This window comes from Alligator mississippiensis, chromosome 12, assembly GCF_030867095.1.
Source record: "Alligator mississippiensis isolate rAllMis1 chromosome 12, rAllMis1, whole genome shotgun sequence".
Classification (NCBI taxonomy): Eukaryota; Metazoa; Chordata; order Crocodylia; family Alligatoridae; genus Alligator; species Alligator mississippiensis.
The window spans coordinates 14,670,933-14,689,084 of record NC_081835.1 but is presented as its reverse complement, the minus strand read 5'-3'; the positions used below and the strand labels follow the sequence as shown (position 1 = coordinate 14,689,084).

At 46.4% G+C, this 18,152-nt stretch overlaps 1 protein-coding gene across 4 annotated transcripts in view; it reads left to right on the top strand.

Annotated features, from left to right (window-relative positions):
* The window catches only part of SRGAP3 (SLIT-ROBO Rho GTPase activating protein 3), a 208,683-nt gene that overhangs the window by 168,265 nt on the left and 22,266 nt on the right, over positions 1-18,152 (top strand). For 2 of the 4 annotated variants that reach the window (XM_019499704.2, XM_019499703.2), the window contains exons 7-12: positions 4,196-4,417; positions 4,949-5,050; positions 5,367-5,564; positions 7,628-7,712; positions 11,788-11,815; positions 17,163-17,265. In XM_019499704.2, coding sequence (XP_019355249.1) covers positions 4,196-4,417; positions 4,949-5,050; positions 5,367-5,564; positions 7,628-7,712; positions 11,788-11,815; positions 17,163-17,265 — 738 coding nt within the window. The remainder of the gene's footprint in view (positions 1-4,195; positions 4,418-4,948; positions 5,051-5,366; positions 5,565-7,627; positions 7,713-11,787; positions 11,816-17,162; positions 17,266-18,152) is intronic. The other 2 variants (XM_019499705.2, XM_059715992.1) reach the window with 1 other exon arrangement.

The window sequence follows — 18,152 nt, the reverse complement described above, 5'->3', positions numbered from 1 at the left end:
GTCAAGAACACCAGGGTATCTCTGAGGATGTGGATTTTTTTCAAGAGCACCTTGCATTAGCCCAACCTGTTTCCCCTTGCAGTCAATGGCTCCCAGTGCTTTCACTGGCATGTAGGAGGCCAATGCTGGATGCCTTCAAAAATTCCCCCCTTAGGCAGGAACAGAATTTTGGGTCTTGAAACTTTTTTACTTGCCAGTCAAAGAGATAATTGTCCAAAAGGCACTGGCATGGCTTTGGAGATGGATCTTTCAGGTGCCTTTTTGGAGCCCAACATTTGGACCAGCTGATCCTGGCACCAGAGCATCATCCTTCTCTCTGGTCAGCAGAGTGATTTGGCTCCAGTCTTCTGCTCCCTCTTGTACGTACACAACTGTCACTGACAAGAGCGGACGCTGCCATCTCTTAATGGAAGCAGATTCTCAGGGTCAAAAATCCCCTCCCTTCCTTCTCGTGTCCTTGCATGACGAGGTGTTTAACAGAATTTACAGATTTGTTGGACTCTGACACAGCCGTGCTGTGCTGCGAGTGCTTCTGCTATGGCCCTGAACTTGTGGTCTCTGGGCTGCCAACCGTGTGCCTCAGCACCCATGCCATCCCAGCTCCCTAAACGTCCTCTGAACGCCCAAAGAATAGAATTTTCTCTTTAATCCTCTACTGCTAGGAACTATAGACTGTGACAGTAGTCCCAGGCCAACACCCAGTTCCTTCTAGAAGATGTAATCCCTGTGTATATAGTGGATGCATCCCTCTCTGATATGAGATCACTGTTTTATGCTTGCCTGACATCTGATAAGCAGCGTGGGCAGGCTGTGGAAAAATGTGTGCATGATGTATTTAGTTTCCACCTACCAGCATATTTGCATATGTCTGCTGAAATTACCTACAGTGCAAGGGATAACAACACTAATGTATACATTGTCATCACTAGGCTTCAGAGTCAGTACCTTAATGTAGTGAACGGAACCTTTCTGTCACCCTAAGCACCATCCCTGCCGCCTTCTCCAGTCGCCAGCACACCCAGCCACCCTCCTGCCACCTCCACGCATTGCCCCAGGGACAAGCCAGCCCATTCCCAGGTGGCCCCAGGCATCCTGCCAGCGACAGGAGCCTGCTGAAGGCAGAAGCAGTGAGAGGCCCAATCCTTTTTTTCTGCAGAGCCTGCCTGCCTCTCCTGCGGCCAGCGGGTGAGCTGACTAGTGGTTGCAACTTTCCAAGTTGCAATGTTGGAAACTAAACTACATTGGGATGTAGTTTACTTTGCAACTATGCAAACTCATTTTAAACCCCCCAAAACTTGCATACATGTGTGATGCTATTAAGCCACACAAAGGGAAATTTTTGTCACGTGTACATTGTGACATCATCACGCGTACAAGCACCCAAGGAGATTTAAAATCTTTTCAAAGGTTCAGCCTTCTGCTGGTGAAGCCGTTGGAAAAGCATTGACTGCTGGCAGCCTGACTGCTTGTCAGTTAGACAGGGTCAGTGTATGGCCATGTTACCAGCCATGCCAAAAAAAAAAAAGGATTCTGTATATATGCTAGCCAAAGATCTAGTTAGTCCCCATGGGGTGCAAGAAGAAACAAACAGCCATCTCTGGGCCTACAATGAACTGCTGATATATGGTGCAGCCATGTCACTAATAGACAGAGAGCAGTCCTGAGGCATGTGCTCCTGACTCCTACTCTGTCTACTGTGCCTAATCACTGGGCTTTGCCATGGGCGGGAGAGAGCAAGTAGGACTTGTTTCTTGGTGGTGGTTCTAGGCTTATAGTGGGATGGTATAGATAGGGCCTTAGCAAACTGGGTCTGGGCTAACAGACTGTGTTCATGCATCTGTGAGCAGCAGTTGGCCAGTCATGTTTTTGCTGCTACTTTTAGGGCACAGGACAGCTACATTGCTGTGGTGTGACTTAATCTGAATTGAGGGATGTCTCTTCAAATCAGTGAAGGAGCTGAAACGGCCTCTTTGGCTGGAGTTGCTTGTGGCAGGGACTGGGCGTGAGTCTTTCACTTTGTGTTTAGCAGTGGTAGGATTTTGATGCAGAATTCTTCGGTCTCTTTGGGTATTGACATCAGACAATGTGAAGCCAGGAAAGGTGCTGCTGGGATGGTGGGGCTGGAATCTCGAGTCCTTGATTCATGAACAGTTTTTCTGTTTTTGATTAAATTAGATAAGCTCAGCCCGATTCTATGCACCTATTGCTAGCTAGGTCTTTATGATGGACTGTGACTCTAGCTAGGCCTTTCTGATCACTAGCTAGGTCTCTGTAAAGCACTGATACCATCTGCTTTCAGTGGAGTTATTTCTGAATTGGTCATTTATTGTTAGCAGTGTAAATCTGGATCCTGCAGGTCGCAACTGTAACCCAAGGTGTTCCTGTTTAAAGGTGCACTGGAAGCAATGTGAAAATATGGGCTTTGTTTTTCAGCAGTGTGTTAAATCCATTGAGATTTCTAGAATTGGGTCCATTATCTCAGGAGCGTAAGGCAATGTGATAGATGTTCCAACTCTCCAGCTATTTTTGGACACTGCTCAGGCAGTGATAAACTTTCTACCTGCTGCTGTTTTATTCATACATCAGCAAAACTTCTTAACCTTGGTGATCTGCAGTTTGTAATGCAAATTGTACAGTGACGGTTTTTATAGAAAGATAATTCAGTGGCTGTCATTAGATAGGTGCTATACAAAACAGAAGATGTTTCCACTCTGTGCCTGGCTCAGCGATTCTTTTTAGCTCTGTTCTGCTGTGGGGGTTATTGTAGATGTGCAGCTTTCTTTGGGTATGTCTACATGATGTACTGCAGTGCCACGTAGAGCTACCCCAGCTCTACTGTACTCCATGCAGGATAAATTTACTGGGCTAAGTAAACTGTTTTGTTCCAATAAAGCCCTCCTAAGGCCTGTTAAAATATCAGAGCCCTGGTGGCGGTATCTTCTGACCTTCTAACACAGCTCAACTCCCGTGTTGTCCTAATGTTTACCCCTCCAACTCTTTCCGGTCCCATTCTCCAGCTCCAAGAGATATCATAAATACTGAATACCCCTTTCTTTCTCATTTTTTTCACTGGGGCACCTCAGACTGAACAAAGGCATCCATAATCACCCAGGCTTTAAAGCAGAACTGGCCACTTGAACCCAAATTAGGTGGAGTTTTTGGGTTGTGGCCAAACCTTTGGGAGGAGACCCTAAATAACATTTTTGGCTAGGCTTTGAGGAACCATTTTTAGCAATGAATCCTGTCCTGTTGCTGCATTTGACAAGCCAAAGTCAATCATATCAAAATGAGAATTTTGAAAGCAGCCCTTTGTTTAATGTATGGTAGTTTGGCAGCAATTAGCTTTCAGTTTTATCGCTTCCCCGGAGACGAACTTGTGAATGATCACTTATGCATGAGGAACTGCTCCATCACATGAGGGAGAAGAGAATAGTGGAAGCATCTTCACTGCGATGATGAAAGGGTTTATGATAACAGGGAAAGGGTTGTTTTTTTCTTTTATTAACAACTTACCTTAAAACGTCTTTCTACTAGTTAATTTTGATGAAAACACTTCTCTGCTTAGAAGTTTCTCTTCAAAAAGGTACAGTCAATTCAATGAAAAGGAGTAGATTAGGAACAGCCAGTGACTGTGGGGTTTTCAGTTTGAGAGCCATGACCTGTTTCTCCCTGACTATGATTTTGCTATTGTAGAAATTGGGGCCTGATCAGAGTCTGCTCCTAGGGCCTGGCAGAACGTGTCATGGTTATGTCAATGGGTGACAGACCTCCCTTTGAGTCGGCACCTGCCACAAGATTGTGGTAGAGGCTGCATTGCTTTTGGAGGGGCTGCCTTTCAGCTAAGTGCTCTCCACTTGGTCAAAGAAGATGCCATCTGTTTCCTAATGAGACCAAGGTGTTTATCTTTGTGTCCTGGCCAAGTATCAGCATAGGGTAATGCTGCTTCTTATGTCGCCTCTCCCTTGATTTCCAAATCAGTTTTGAGTAGACACGGTATTCTTTATTCCCTGCCCTATTGAATGGTATTGCAGGGCCCTTTAAAGAGCTGCTCCAGAGGTGGCTGCATTTCACAGCTGGCTAAAGCGATTGCGTATCTACACAGTTTCCTATGAGGTGGCACATAAATAAAGGGATCGCCAGTGAATGGTGACTTAGTTTGGGAACATGACTCCTTTGTGGTGTTTCTCCCTGTTAGTGCTGTGATCTGGGATTCCATGCCAGCCTCGCTCGGACATTCAGAACGTACCTGTCTGCTGAATATAACCTAGAAACCTCGCGGCATGAGGGTTTGGACATCATTGAGAATGCAGTGGATAACCTGGATGCACGGAGTGACAAGCATGCGATCATGGACATGTGCAACCAGGTCTTCTGCCCTCCTCTGAAGTTTGAATTCCAGCCTCACATGGGGGATGAGGTATTGTACCTGCAGGAAATAGTTTCAGCTGCTCGTCCTAGCTAGAGCTCCGCTAGCTTCCTTCTGCTACCTTTCTATCATGTCTGACTCCTTGTCCACCCGACTCCAACCCCACCATGCTTTTGCTCATGTCTCCTTTCCTAATAAAATGTTTGCCTTATCTGGCAGCCTTTTTTTTTTAACTGTTTATTGCTCAGCATTTCTGCAAATGCTTCACAAAGCCTGTGGTATAGTCCCCAACTGAACAATGCAACAAGCAAATAGAATTTGAACTCAGACCAATCTATTAAATTATTTAAAAAGCTCTGATGTGTATCCTTAAAATGGTGTGTGATTCAATATTTTGCTTGGACTCAGATACAGGACACTACCATTTCTCTGGGATATTCAGCCATGCTACTGCCTCCCCTACTCACACCAAAATGGAGAAGACTGAGGGAGGGGAAACCATGTTGATTTAAAATGTTCACGGTCACTCAGTGAATGATCTTCTGGTCTTATCTCTTCTCTTTGGTTTTGCCGTTGCTTCAGGTGTGTCAGGTCAGTGCCCAACAGCCTGTGCAGACCGAGCTGCTTATGCGGTACCACCAGCTGCAGTCTAGACTTACCACGCTCAAGATAGAGAATGAAGAGGTAAGAGCCATAACGGGCTTTGATCTTGTGAACATACTTCGCTCCACTTGATAGGGCTGATGACTTTCCAGTGTTCTCCACGTGCCTTTGAATGTGCCTTGAACGTGCTAGTGTTTCCAATCACAACTGCAATAGTTTGAGTTAGAGTCCTCTGCCTAGCTGAGACTTCTTGTGTCCTTCCCGAAGGCTCCCACTGACTACAGCGGCCGTTGACTCCCACCTGCTCGCAACGAGCTGCTGCTTGGCTAAGTGTTGCAGTAAAAATGGGCCCTTCTCCCAGTTTGTTTCACAACCATGCTGCCTCCAATTGCTGCAGGTACGGAAAACCCTGGATGCCACTCTGCAGACTTTGCAGGACATGCTGACGGTGGAAGATTTTGATGTTTCAGATGCCTTCCAGCATAGCCGCTCCACTGAGTCGGTCAAATCGGCTGCTTCCGAGACCTACATGAGTAAAATAAACATTGCCAAGAGGAGAGCCAACCAACAGGAAACTGAAATGTTCTATTTTACAGTGAGTCTCATCTCATACTATACAGGGGACACAGCATTAATTGGTGGGGTCAAGGCCCTTTTTTAAGTGCTCATTAGTGAGCAGTGGGAGCCAATTCAGTCTGCTTAAATATTTGTCTTGTGTTTTTGTTTGAAATCAGGCTTACGGAAATGGCTAGGGAACAACAGCCCATCACTGGGAACAACTTGAAAAGCTCAAAAGGAGATGTTAGGAAATGGAGCCTTTCCATATAGCCTGCTTTTCAACTAGGCTCCTAGGGTACGTCCAGATGAGCCCCGCTGTGCAGTATGTGGCATGCGACACAAAAAACATGTCTGCAGCGCCAAATACCGCACAGTCAGGTGTTTTCTGTGCTGCAAGGGTGCCCTGCCCATGCGTGTGCTGCTCCGTTTTTTTCCCCATGGGTTTTTTTTGACCCCTGGGTATCCAGGAGTCAGAAAAACTTGCGGAAATAAAACTGGATAAGTGCATGCACGGGTAGTGTGTGCCGCTGAAAAGCAGAGCCGGGCTTCCCAGATCTGCACTGAGGCTGCCAGCCAGGCTCAGCCTGGCAGGATCACCACTGCTGCAGCCCTGGGAGGCCCCCAGGACTCCAGGTAAGGCTGCTGAGGCCAGCACAGTGCTGGTCCCAGCCTCCCCTATCAACCCCGGGGGTAATTGGCCACATGCCGAACCACAGGCATTCCCTGGGGACAAGTATCTGTGGTGCAAGGTGTGCCTCTGCTACTTGTCCCTGGGGAACCAAACGTCCACGCTCTTCTGGACATGGCCATAGTGTTTCTCACTCTGTGGCCTATGATGTGTTTGGTGGTCTTCATTGATTTCTCCAGCTCTCTGGAGCCCTTCTCCCCCTGAAAAATCCACAGAAATGGCTAAATCTCTATTCTGAGATTTCTCTTTTGCTGTTTCCTCTGCCCAGAATGGATTTGGAAATCCCTTGGGTCCTTGGAATCTACCTACATCTTGCAGCATTCAAAGGAGGGCAAGGTTATTCATAAGGAGGCCCTCATGCCTGCTGCGTTCTCTCATTGACGTCAGTGTTCTCTCACCCTACGGGGCTACAGTCTGGCAGTCACCCTAGGAGTAAATTGAGTGGTCATTTCCATCATGAAAAGGGGCTTAACTGTGGGGCCCATAAATATCTTTCTACAGAAAGCTTGGAGAGGTGGGTGTGGTAGGACCTGTGCATCTCTCTGGACCCTACCGTACCTACCTTTCCCCAAGCAGATTTTAGGATCTGAAGAATGGGCTCATTATTTATCTTACAAATAATGCCAGACATGAATTCAACAGAAACATCCAATGAGTCTAAAAAGGAGCACGTGTTTCCAAATGCAGTGCAGGATAAGGCAGAGCTAGTTGGATCCTGTGGCCTATTCATATTTGAATTTAATTTAATTGCTCCACTGAGAAAGTTTGTTGTACTTGTATTTGTAAGGAGTTCTTTTGCAAGTTTTTTCCTCTGTCTTTCTCTCTGCCTTTCAGTTCCTCTTTCTGTCTCCCCTCACTCCTGGTATTGATAATAAAGTTGTTTACTTCCAGGACATTACTGGGGTGTGAAGCAACCTCAAAATAAAATGGGAATCTGAGCCACAGTTAGATTCATAAGCACCTGGTAACCTCAGATGGGAGGATCTCATGCACTGGGAATTCTTCATCCTGTATCACTGTTTGCACATAGGCAAAGCACTCCACCTGGGGAAGGAGAGAGTCTTTGCTTACTGAGGCCATTTCCAGAAGCCTGACAATCGAGGCTTCCTTTGAACTGTTCTCTTTGGGGCTCCTTGTGGTCAAGGCCCTGGCCTCCACCAGCTGGCACCACACAAAGGGTTCTGTGTTAGGGTGACCAACGGGGCTGCTGTTTGAACCACGGGAGCACAAAATTTAGGCCAGTCTTACTTCAGGTTTGTGTGTAATGGACTTTTGGTTTATCGGAGCCCGATAGATTCTGAACCCCCTTGTAGCCATTCTCCAGGTAAAAATGTTCTTTAATTAGAAAGCATTTTTGTTGAGCAGCTTTAACCTTCTTGTTACTTGTGTTTGTGTGTACATGCTTATTTCAGAAATTTAAAGAGTATCTGAATGGCAGTAACCTTATCACCAAGCTCCAGGCCAAACATGACTTGCTGAAGCAAACTCTTGGAGAAGGTGAGTCACAGGACAAGATCCCGAGAGAAACCTCACATCTCACCGCAGGATTTTTAAACAGATCTCAGACCTTCAAAATCTCGCCTGCCACTCTTCTTTTTCCAGAGCAAATGCCAGTCTCAGTGTGCATTATCTGCGACTGCTAGGCTTCACAAAATGACAGGCAAATATATCCTTGCCCAGATCAAATTTAGTTTTCGGCTGAGAGTAGACCGTGGATCCAAAACTTAATTGTAAGGCTGCATTCAATTTGTTTTGCTGCCCTGTGTATGGGAAGCCTCTGAGAATGCAGACCAGAATGACAGCTGTATCGGATCACATTTTCTCCAGCACTGCCCAGGACTTTGTATTTAATATGATTCATCCCCTGTTGTACAAAATAGGGGTGGGGACCAGCAGAAGCTATTTAATGAAGCCATTCTCCTTATTGATGGAAAAGGCATTTGTGATGGTGCTGAGGCCCCCAAATTGGGATTCTTAAACCCATTTTTTCAAACGTGAAGATGACGAGTAATGTCTCCAGGAAAGTAATTATAAATGAAAATCCCTGCAGCACTGGGGAGCAGAGCCAAGCTGCAGCAGCTGTGTACTGCTCAGTCATTGTGCCCAGGGAGAGAAACGGGGTAGGAACACAAAGGGAAACATTTTCTAGTCGAGTTTCACTCTTCCACCAGGTGGATGCAGAAGGTAAACACCGTGAGCAGTAGAAAGTAATCAGAAGTTTACTTTATTTTTTTTTCTGTTTCGAGAGGCTGGGATGGCAGCAGAGATCTGGATGATGGGGGTGTCAAAATCACCTTGTGGGTCAGGGCATGGGGAAGCTGTGGCGGCAGCAGCTCTGGCTTTGGGTCCAACCCAGAACATGTGATGGTGGCTCCAGCCCCTGCCACATGCCCTGTGCCAAGGCTGGACCTGCTGCCTCTGTGTGCTCATTGCCATGTGCTGTAGCGGCAGCTCCAGCAGCGGTCAGCAGCCCAGGTAGAGCCACAGTTGTGTGTGTGTAAGGGTGAAGCGGCCAGAGGGTGACTCTTGCTCACCCTCCTGCTGCAGATTGCCGGGGCCCGAGGTTGGCAGGCCACTGTCCTGCCCAGCCACACCGATAGGCAGCAGGTGAGATATGGCACACTTCGCTGCTCTAGATGTAACACCCCTGCCATTATATGAGATTTCAAGACGTGAGTGTGATTTGATCCTTAACAGTATTTCTGCTCTAGAGGCGCTGTGTATGCTCAAAACTCATGCATTCCCCAGTGTGTTTCTTTAGTAATTTTATACTCTCTTTGTAAGTGTCCTTGTGTCATCTCTTATCTTCAGTTTCTTAGGCTCAAGGTCTAGATTGAGGAACTCCTTTTAGCACTTCCTTGAATCCATCCCTTTTCAGGACCGTGCTTAAGCACGCGCTTAACTCTAATCACTTAGCTTAAGTGTATAGTTAAGTGCAGTCCTGGACAGAGACAGTTTCTTGTCTCTGATAACTGAGAGGGTTTTTTTTTAACTCTGTTAGGAACAACACACACACACACACACACACACACACACACACACACACACACACACACACACACACACTGTGTGTGTATTTGTATTTTATTTCCAGATTGCAGAAGCTGGAGATGATTTCTAACTCTTGGTGGCATTTCTACAATAAGGTGGGGGTTACTTAAATGAACAGTTTAAAGAAATCAGTTGTCTCAAGTCCCACTATAATACAGCACCACTTACACAACTCATCTTAATGTAATAAAAATTAATTAGTTTTTGTTGGCTATATCCCAAGCATATTTTCTCCGCCAAGTTTATTTAGCCTCAGAATCCTCCTTCCCGTCAGATCCTGTCATTCCTTTCCACATGGAGCATTCTTTTAAACTGAATGACATCCAAAAAATCACATTAAAATGTCAAGGAACTGCAAGAGTGCCATCAGAAAACTGCAGTTTATTCAGGGATCTGTTAAATGCTTCCCTCCCCTGGAATTTTCAGTCCTGTGGATTATCTGGGTGACCTAGTCTTACACTGCTGCAACAGAACAATAGCAGCCTTTGTACATCCTTATTGAGGCAGTCCTAACTTTCATATCAGCCTGGAATGTGGATCGTACTGGATAGTCAGTCACTGCACATTGCCAGACAGATTCCCCCAGCAGCTGTTTCCGAACTCAGGCTCTAACATCTGTGGGCATAGGTGGAACGAGTGGCTCGCTGCAGTCACACCCATCTAGAGATCGGTGTAGAGAATCCAGTTGTTTCATGATGACAGTGCTGAGGTGATGGCACAAATCAGCGCACGCCATGGCTGGGCTGTGGAAGATGCACTGCAGAACACCGAAGTAGCACCACGAAGCAGGGCTTAGCAGGGAGAGCGATGGTTTATTTCAGGTTGTACGGTGTCGTGTTTAAAGTCCATTTTCATTTCCTTCCAGCTGAGTGAGAACTCCTAAAACTTTTCCACAGCATTTCCTGTGAAAATGTGTAATGTGGTCCCCCATCATCTATGTGGTGATCCTGATGCTTAGGGTCCCTGCAGCAGTTCCACCAAGTAGTCTGTGCCACATTGAAATCGTTTCTGCCCAAACTGATGTTCGTCTGAAAGAATCTTAGTTTTCAGATCACCGCATGTTTTTGCTAGCGAGGAGGAATGCCCTTGCTCCACAGACCTTAGCTTTTGCATTCCCCAGCCTTCTTTGATAATAAACTGTATGGCGGCCGTATTGCATTCTCGTAGGGAGCAGGGGAAAGCAGCGGCCTTTCTATGGAGGATGTGGAAGAGGGTCAAGGAAAAAGAGCTATGGACGCAAGTCTGGGAAACAGGGATGATTTGCTGAACTACTAGCAGTGGTGGAGGTGGAGAAGAGGGCTTTTGAGGAGGGATATCCTCCAAAACAGACTTCTAGACATCGCCAGCGAGAGATGTGAGGGAAACCAGTCTATCCTTGGGGGCCTTAATGCAAGAGAGTATATGGTGGGGAAAGAAGAGCTTTGTGCCTCGTGAAGGTGACCCATTCATATGGATGTAATACAGAGCCTCTTCCCTGTCCATTCTGCTACTGAGTCTTGGCCCAGTAGTTTGGGCAGCAGTAGTTCAGGTATCTAGACATTCAAGGAGTGCCAGCAAACATGGTGGCCATGACATAATGAAATGTCATGATTGAGGATGATGCAGAGGGGGCAGCAAGGAGGTGGCTGAGGACTCAGTCCTTTGGACCCTGATGGAGAGCAGGAAAGAGGGCTGTGTACCTGCCTGCTTCCTTTCATGTGTCATAAAAAATGAAGAGGAAATCAGCTTTCCTGGTCTTGACAGAAAGGCACAAACAGCATGCAAAATGAGTTTACAATTTTATCAGTGGGTTGACATTCACTTTTAAAAATGAATAGATCTTATCACCAGTGATACGCTGCCATTTATATGAAACCCAGGCACTATAAATACATGAAGGGAATACGAACATTGACAGCCAGAATAGAGTCTGCCTGGAAACGATTAGATGGACTGTGTTATCTCATGGGAAAAGCTGAGCTACTGAATACTCCAGTATTCAGATGGTATTAGAGGCCCTCCATGAGGCAGTGGCATAACTTCAACAAACTTCCCTGGGGCTTTAGTCCTTATCAGCACACGCACTTTCTTTTTGGTAGGGTATAAAAAGATGATGCAAGCTTAGAGCCGGTATAAGTCAGCCTAGCTGTGTCAACAGCCATGGAGTTGCATTGCTTTATACCAGCCAAAGAACTGGCTAGTTCTCACGGGGTACAAAAAGAAACAAAGCACCATCTCTGGGCCTACAGTGAGCTGCTGATCTCAGTGGAAGTCGAGGGCACTCAGCTCCTTACTAGATGCAGCCTTTGACATCCAAGAGAGGCAGAGCTAGTGAGGTAACCTAAAGAAACCCTCAGCCTTCTGTAAGATGTAGGACATTCAGTTTTTCAGCCTTCACTAGTAATTAACTTGTGGCTGAAAGGACCCTGGTGGGTGGGTAGGGTGTGTGCGTGCATGTGTGCATGCGTGTGTAATAAAACAATACAGGCTTGACACTGATGTGAAAACAAGATGGCAATTGATGTGTCGTTTTTCTTTCCAGGTGAAAGAGCTGAATGTGGAACCACCAGGTAAGAGGGGTTTCCTCTACTTATCTGCTTGGGGGCAGATATCCGACTCATTCTGCCCGAGGGGGTAAGACCCAGGACAGATACAGTTTGCTTCCTGATCCAGAGCATTGGGTTTAAAATGTCACTGAATCCTTCAGCTCTCCTGTGGCTGAAGATCTTGGTGAGGACCGGAGAAGGTGAAGCCAGGCTCTCCCTCTCAGTGGCCTGCTTCTCTCCTACTTTGTCTAATGCATTAATTAGAACGATGACAAACAGAGCCTGGATTTTGCTGCAGTATGATTTTCAGCTGACTAACTCTGAAGTGCCTAGAAGTGCTGCGTCAGCACGGTGCATTGCAGTGTCCTGATGGATGGATGAGGTTGGGTTGTATCCCAGGCCAGTCTTAGGCCTGCGTGGCACAGGGGCTGTCCCTTCTGAGCTCCAGCCCTGCAATCCATTGTGGAAGCAAGAGCTGGATGTGCTTTGTGGACTTGAGATGGTGCCTGGGTCACTACCCTGTACCCGGTCCCATTGTCTAGCCAGGTAGAAAATGCTAGTGGCTCCCTGGGACTTCATCTGAGGTGGTATATAGAGTTGAGGGTAAATTTTGGGGGATGAAGCCTTTCTCATTGCATTTTCAGAATGCTAAGGATGTGAAGCAGTTGTATTTAGCTCTAGTGACTTGCTATGCATTTCCTGGATTTACAGCTGTAAGAGGTGTGCCTCCCCACCTTGTAGGTCAGCAGAGCTGTCAGCCCCTTCTCCACAGCTTGTTAACCCCATCTCATTATCTTTCTGTAATGCTGCTTCAGTGTTTAATAGGGTTTGCAATACCAACAAAAACATTTAATTTTATAAATGCTGAAATACATAGTGGCTGCTGTGGCTGGCTGCCTTTCCAGACAGGAAAATGCACCCCCCCCCACCTTCCTACTTCAGCAAAGGATTTTGGGGTCCTTAATCTACTTCCAAGTGGCAGGGAAAGGATCCATACCATGGTAACTTAGAACGCCACCAGAACTGAGCACCCACAAAGGAGCTAAACAGCGGTGGCAAGGGGCAATTGAGTGAAGGTAAGGGTCCCTCTCGCTTAGTTAGCTTCCACTGCCCTGCATGCATTATTCCTGTATGAGCGAGTGAGAAATCCTTAGCTCAGGGCACAGGGCTTGGCAGCATAAGAGGTCCATGGTTCAGTCTCCTGGCCTGCATTTTTTTCTCTCAAGACCCACAGAAGGCAAACGGGGTCCCCCGTATCTCGGGTATAAAGCTATAAAGGCACGGGCCTGATTCTACTGTAGTGGAACGGTTGTGATTTCCAGGGGGCTGCCTCCAGTTGTCCCAGTATCAGAGGCTGGCTTACTCACCTGCTGCAAGCCTCACACTGCTAGAGAGCTCCTACATGGGCTGGTTCCACATCCTGCCCAAATCACCAGCTACCCCATGTCTCCTCATCACTGGTCCCACTTAGAACAGATGCAAGATGATCACAGAATGAGTGATGGAGTCAGTTGTTGGAAAGGTTTCTTCACAGATAGATGACCCACAGCTAGCAGCAGATGAAGGGTCAGGACACATAGGATTAGTGATCCTTTAGGTGTTGCGGTAAAGGACCAACTGATTTGATTGAAAGGACACCAGAAAAAGAGAAGCAAAGAACAAAAACTGTACCTAGAATTTATTCTGTATTTTTCTTCTCAAGACTGGGAGCCATGGGAATGGTATCGCCCGTCAAAGTATTCCCAGGAAAGGCTGACTGAGGCTGTTAGACGTAGGGTGGCAATGCTCGTAGATGTACTGCTGCTTTTGTTTGCTTTCGTTTCTGATGGATCTCGGAGAAAAACAAACAGGAGAAAATCTCCCTTTCCTACTCGGCAGCACTGCAAGCCCTGCGCAAACAGCCTAAATACAGCCAGAAGGCCACAATCTCCTTGTTGTAGAGCCTCACCCAACAAGAGGGAATTATACAGCAGCAATCGTCCTTGGTCTTTTTGATTTACAGCAGACAGGCTCTTCACTGGACTGTAGCCATTTCTGCTCCTTAATTGTCAGCTGAAGGGATGGTTAGAAGCAGTAAAAGTGCATGGAGTCAAATTCTTTCTTTTAATTAAAGGAACCTGATTTATGCAGCAGCGGATCACAACTGTCACCTTTAACATTTATGGCTGTTTGTAAATTGTGCTTGTTCATTCAGCCTGGCTCTCTGAGAACTTTTGCATAAAAGGCTCCTGGCACCAATTTGAACTGTAATCATGAAATCCCCTTCTGTGGTGTCTTGCAGCATAAACATCCATAACGTTTTGTTGGGCTGAGGTTAGGGTGGAATAACGACAATAGATTTTTATTCTGTTTTCTTCCCTCCTTTGGCATGAGTTGTTTGAGCCCTGCGCATTTGAATTTTGAAAGATATAGTTAGGTTGAATAGTGGGAATCGGAACAAAATGGTTAAACGCCCAGCCTCTGTGCTGAAAGTAGCCTCCTCCACATCCATGGGCCGCTTTCCAGGGGTTATCCACGCTAGTTGAGATAAGGGGGGCTGCCTCTGCAAACTGGTCACCCACACCCATCAGTGCTAGGGCAGAGGTGGATGCTGGTTCCCCGTGTTGCATTGACATCAGTGGGTCTGATTCTGCTGCTCCGTAAGTGCTGTGCATTTCTCTGAGTGGTTTGGTGAAGGAGGGGACTTGGCCACAGGCTTTGACATTTGATTGAGGCTCTGGAGATTTGGGTTTGGAGTCCCTGCTGTGTGAATTGGATGAGTCACTTCACTCTTTGGTGCCTCCAGTCCTTTGCCTGTATTGATTGTAAACTTTTGTGGGCTGCCTCTGTCTCTTCTTCCACATTTGTGCAGTTCTGGGGTGCTGGTTGTGGTTGGGGCCACCTGTAACCCAAGGAGTAAGTGCAGCAAGACCAGATAAGACCTAGGAGCTGCTTCATTTCAGTTTCTTTCCTCATGGACATGTTGGGATGCCCTGACACTTTCCAGCTGTCTGTCAGACCCTCACTTCTCTGCAGTTTTGGGCTTGAACTCAGTTCTGTCTGAAGCTTCTGTGTGATTTGCAGTGGGAAGGAACAGCTCTGTAGAAATTCAAGCCTTCTCGGCCTGCAGTAAATTGCCACATTTAAACAATCACATATGGCAGCCAGGAATTCTTTTGCTTACTCAATTGATTTAAAAAACACTCTTCCAGATTGAAGTGAATGGAGAGATTTCAGCTGTGCTCCACCTAGTTTTGCTTCAGATGACCCGGATGCAGGACTGTCTCTTAGAGGAATGTTGCAAGCACCATTTTTGATGTATTAAAAAACAATAAAAAATCCTAACTTGTTTTTTGGCAGTCCCTGAGGAATTGGAAGGAAAGGGGGTTCTTTAGGAGCGAGACGGAGCTCTAAATACTGTTTATTTACCAAATGGCTCTTTCCTACTGTTCTGCGCTCCATCTGGTCTCTTCGTTTAGGACTGTGCCTTGTTGCCAAGTGGCACATTTCAGCTTGTTGCTGCAATGTTTTGCATAAATCTGGGCTCCGCGTGCTGGCTTATTTTGTCCGGCTGTTTGTGGGTGCTGTGCTTCCCATGTCACTGGTGACTGGGGGGTTCTGCTGGCTGGTTGTAGGTCTTTTTGCATCCTCTGGGAGGCTGCCTTGACTTTTTTACATTTAAAAGCGGCATGGAAGGCACTGATTTTGAAGACAAAACAACAGAAGCCCACAACCTGTGTTAACGGCTGTAAGAAAAATGTGCTGTGAATCTCTCCCCTTCCCCCCAACTAGACAGCACCCAGAGAGGATTGACTGTAACCCTACAGATAAGAGCTAAGTGACAAAAGATTTAGAGGTGTCGTCATTTATTTGCTAAATTACATCCCTCGGTTGATCTCTGTCTGGGGATAGAAAGCCTGTCCCCACCATTTGTCAGGCGAGAGCCGTGCTTCATTTTGGATCTGTCCCTGAAGAGAGAGGAGTTCACAGCTGCTGAGCATTCACTTTTCAGGAGGGTGTGATGAACCAGGATAAGCACAGGAAGTTGTTAAAAAACCTTGCAAAGTGTCACAGTTTGCCTTTTTCTTTTGTGAAATGTTATCCCAGCTGCCAGCAGATACTGAGATTGTGATGGTGATGCACCATGTCCTGAAGAGTGACAAAGAAACCTCCCTATGAGTAACAGGCAAGACCTTGACCAAACATGCTCAGCATCTGCATTCTTTGGCCTAGTTACAGCAGATTCTGCGTGGCCTGTAATGTATTGAGATAGTGTTAGTAGATGTGTTTATACCCTGATTACCATGGTCATTTCTGGAGAGGAGCGTTCAACACTCCTAAGCACTTTTTCAACTGTCTTTTTTAGCCTCCTAGTAATGTCCTGTTAGTGCTCTCTCATTGTTATGCTGATGATAATCTTGTCATGTCATATTGGGAGATCACAGGCAATGGGGGATAATAGCTTGGCTATTTTACCATTACATTTTGGTAAGAGGAGTAGCTAGGATTCTGATTTGTAATTCTGGGTAAATTACAGACCAGCATGAAGAGTATATCTCTGCCTCAGACAATTTAGGGTGCCAAACCTTGATTTTTTTTTCCCTAATGAGCTGCCTGCAAAATAGACCCACCTCCCAACTCCTGCATTTTAGCATCTTACTCTCTTCATTGGAGCTCTGCATAAGCACAAGGAAGCCCAGTGCCTGGAGCTCTTCATAGGACTGGTGCCTAGGCAATCTGTCCGAGGTCTGTGAAAGCGCATGAGGCTATCCCCCTCCAGACTCTTGGCAAGGGCTTTGGGATAGTGAAGACACAACCCTCTGCGAACCCATGTCTGGTTTTACACTGGACCCCTGTATGGATTCCTTTGCCAGGCAGAGGTGATCTTTAAAGTGCTTAGGCCGTGCCCCCATGAGACCATGTCTAGGCAGGCTGCCTCCTAACCTAGAAGCAGTGTGGCAGCGGCTATTTAGTGCATTGAATGGGCCGTGTAGCCCTGCTGATGGACTATGCCAGTTAGTCCCCCCCATGGTGCCATGCAGATGTGGCAGTGTTGCTGGCAGCTTAGGAGCCCCTGGCTCAGAGCAGGGCAGTGTATCGAGAGGACTGTTGCCAGGCGTGGTAAGTTTAGTACATAGACATGGAATTAGTGAATATCCCTGCCTTCATTTAAGCCATCTCAATAAGTGGGGAAGCAGCGTCAGACTCTCCAGGAAAGTGCTGGTGGGGAGAACAGATGCACGGTGTGCGTGGAGCCAATGCACTAGTTCTCACAGAGCCTTTTTCCCCTGTTTCCCCCATCCTGTTTGCTGAGATCTTTCCCCATCATTGTATTTATGTTGGTGTCTTTTTATTTTATTTTATTTTATTTCTTTTGTTCCATTTTTCCCAGGCCCCCATGTCTTCCCCCTAAACCACAGAAAATGAGGAGACCTAGGCCTCTCTCAGTCTATAATCATAAACTCTTTAACGGCAATATGGAAACATTCATTAAGGTACTTGCTAGCTGACAGTGAGAGTCTATGAATGCTCTGAATGTAATGGTGGCTTTCCTTTCCTAATTGCTAACTCCTTTCCTTTCTGGGACCTGGTCTTTCCTATGCATTGTGCATACTATTAACATGGCTAGTATGCTCTTTGCCTCAGTGAAGATTTCCATCCATAGCTGTTCTCACTTCTGGTGCATTCATTACATTATCTGTCACACGTCTGTCTGCATCGTCTGGGAAGGAAAAGGTAGTATTAATGACCCTTGTGGAGCCAGGATGCAATTCTGGCCTGTCAACAGGTTAATTGCAGTCTTCCATATCTTATCACAGCAGGCATAGCCATCTTGGCTCTATAAGATGCTATTATTTGAGCATGCTGGTAGTAAACAGCAACACATCCACCTGTCATAGAAAGAGATTTGCTGAAGATCAAGCAGGAAGCAAAGAGAAAATCTTCCAAGATCACACTATACAGACTGATGGGGCTGGTAGTGTTTGGGGAAGGGAAGATGCAAAACCAAATACTTATTGGCTTCTTTCACAGGCAGGTGGAGTCCTAGACAGTCCTGAGAGGAGGAGGGCTGTGGAGGTGAGGGAAGGAAGCCAGGTGACAGGAGGACATAGTCTTCCAGCAGGATTCCTTGAGGAATTTCAAAATAGAAACTTTAAAAGACTCTACCTCAGCATTTCAGTGCCCCCCCCCCCTTTTTTTTCTCCCCTTGACATGGTTGCAGGAGAACATCAAATGATGCATAAACTCTCCAAAATTGTCTCCCAGTTATAGAGAATGACAGCAAAGCAGACTTCTGCTGAAGCATTCTGTGTATGGGTGTCTTGAGTGGGTGTGCAGCTCTTCAGTGTCACTTAAAAAAGAATCAATCTAGTCAGCTTCA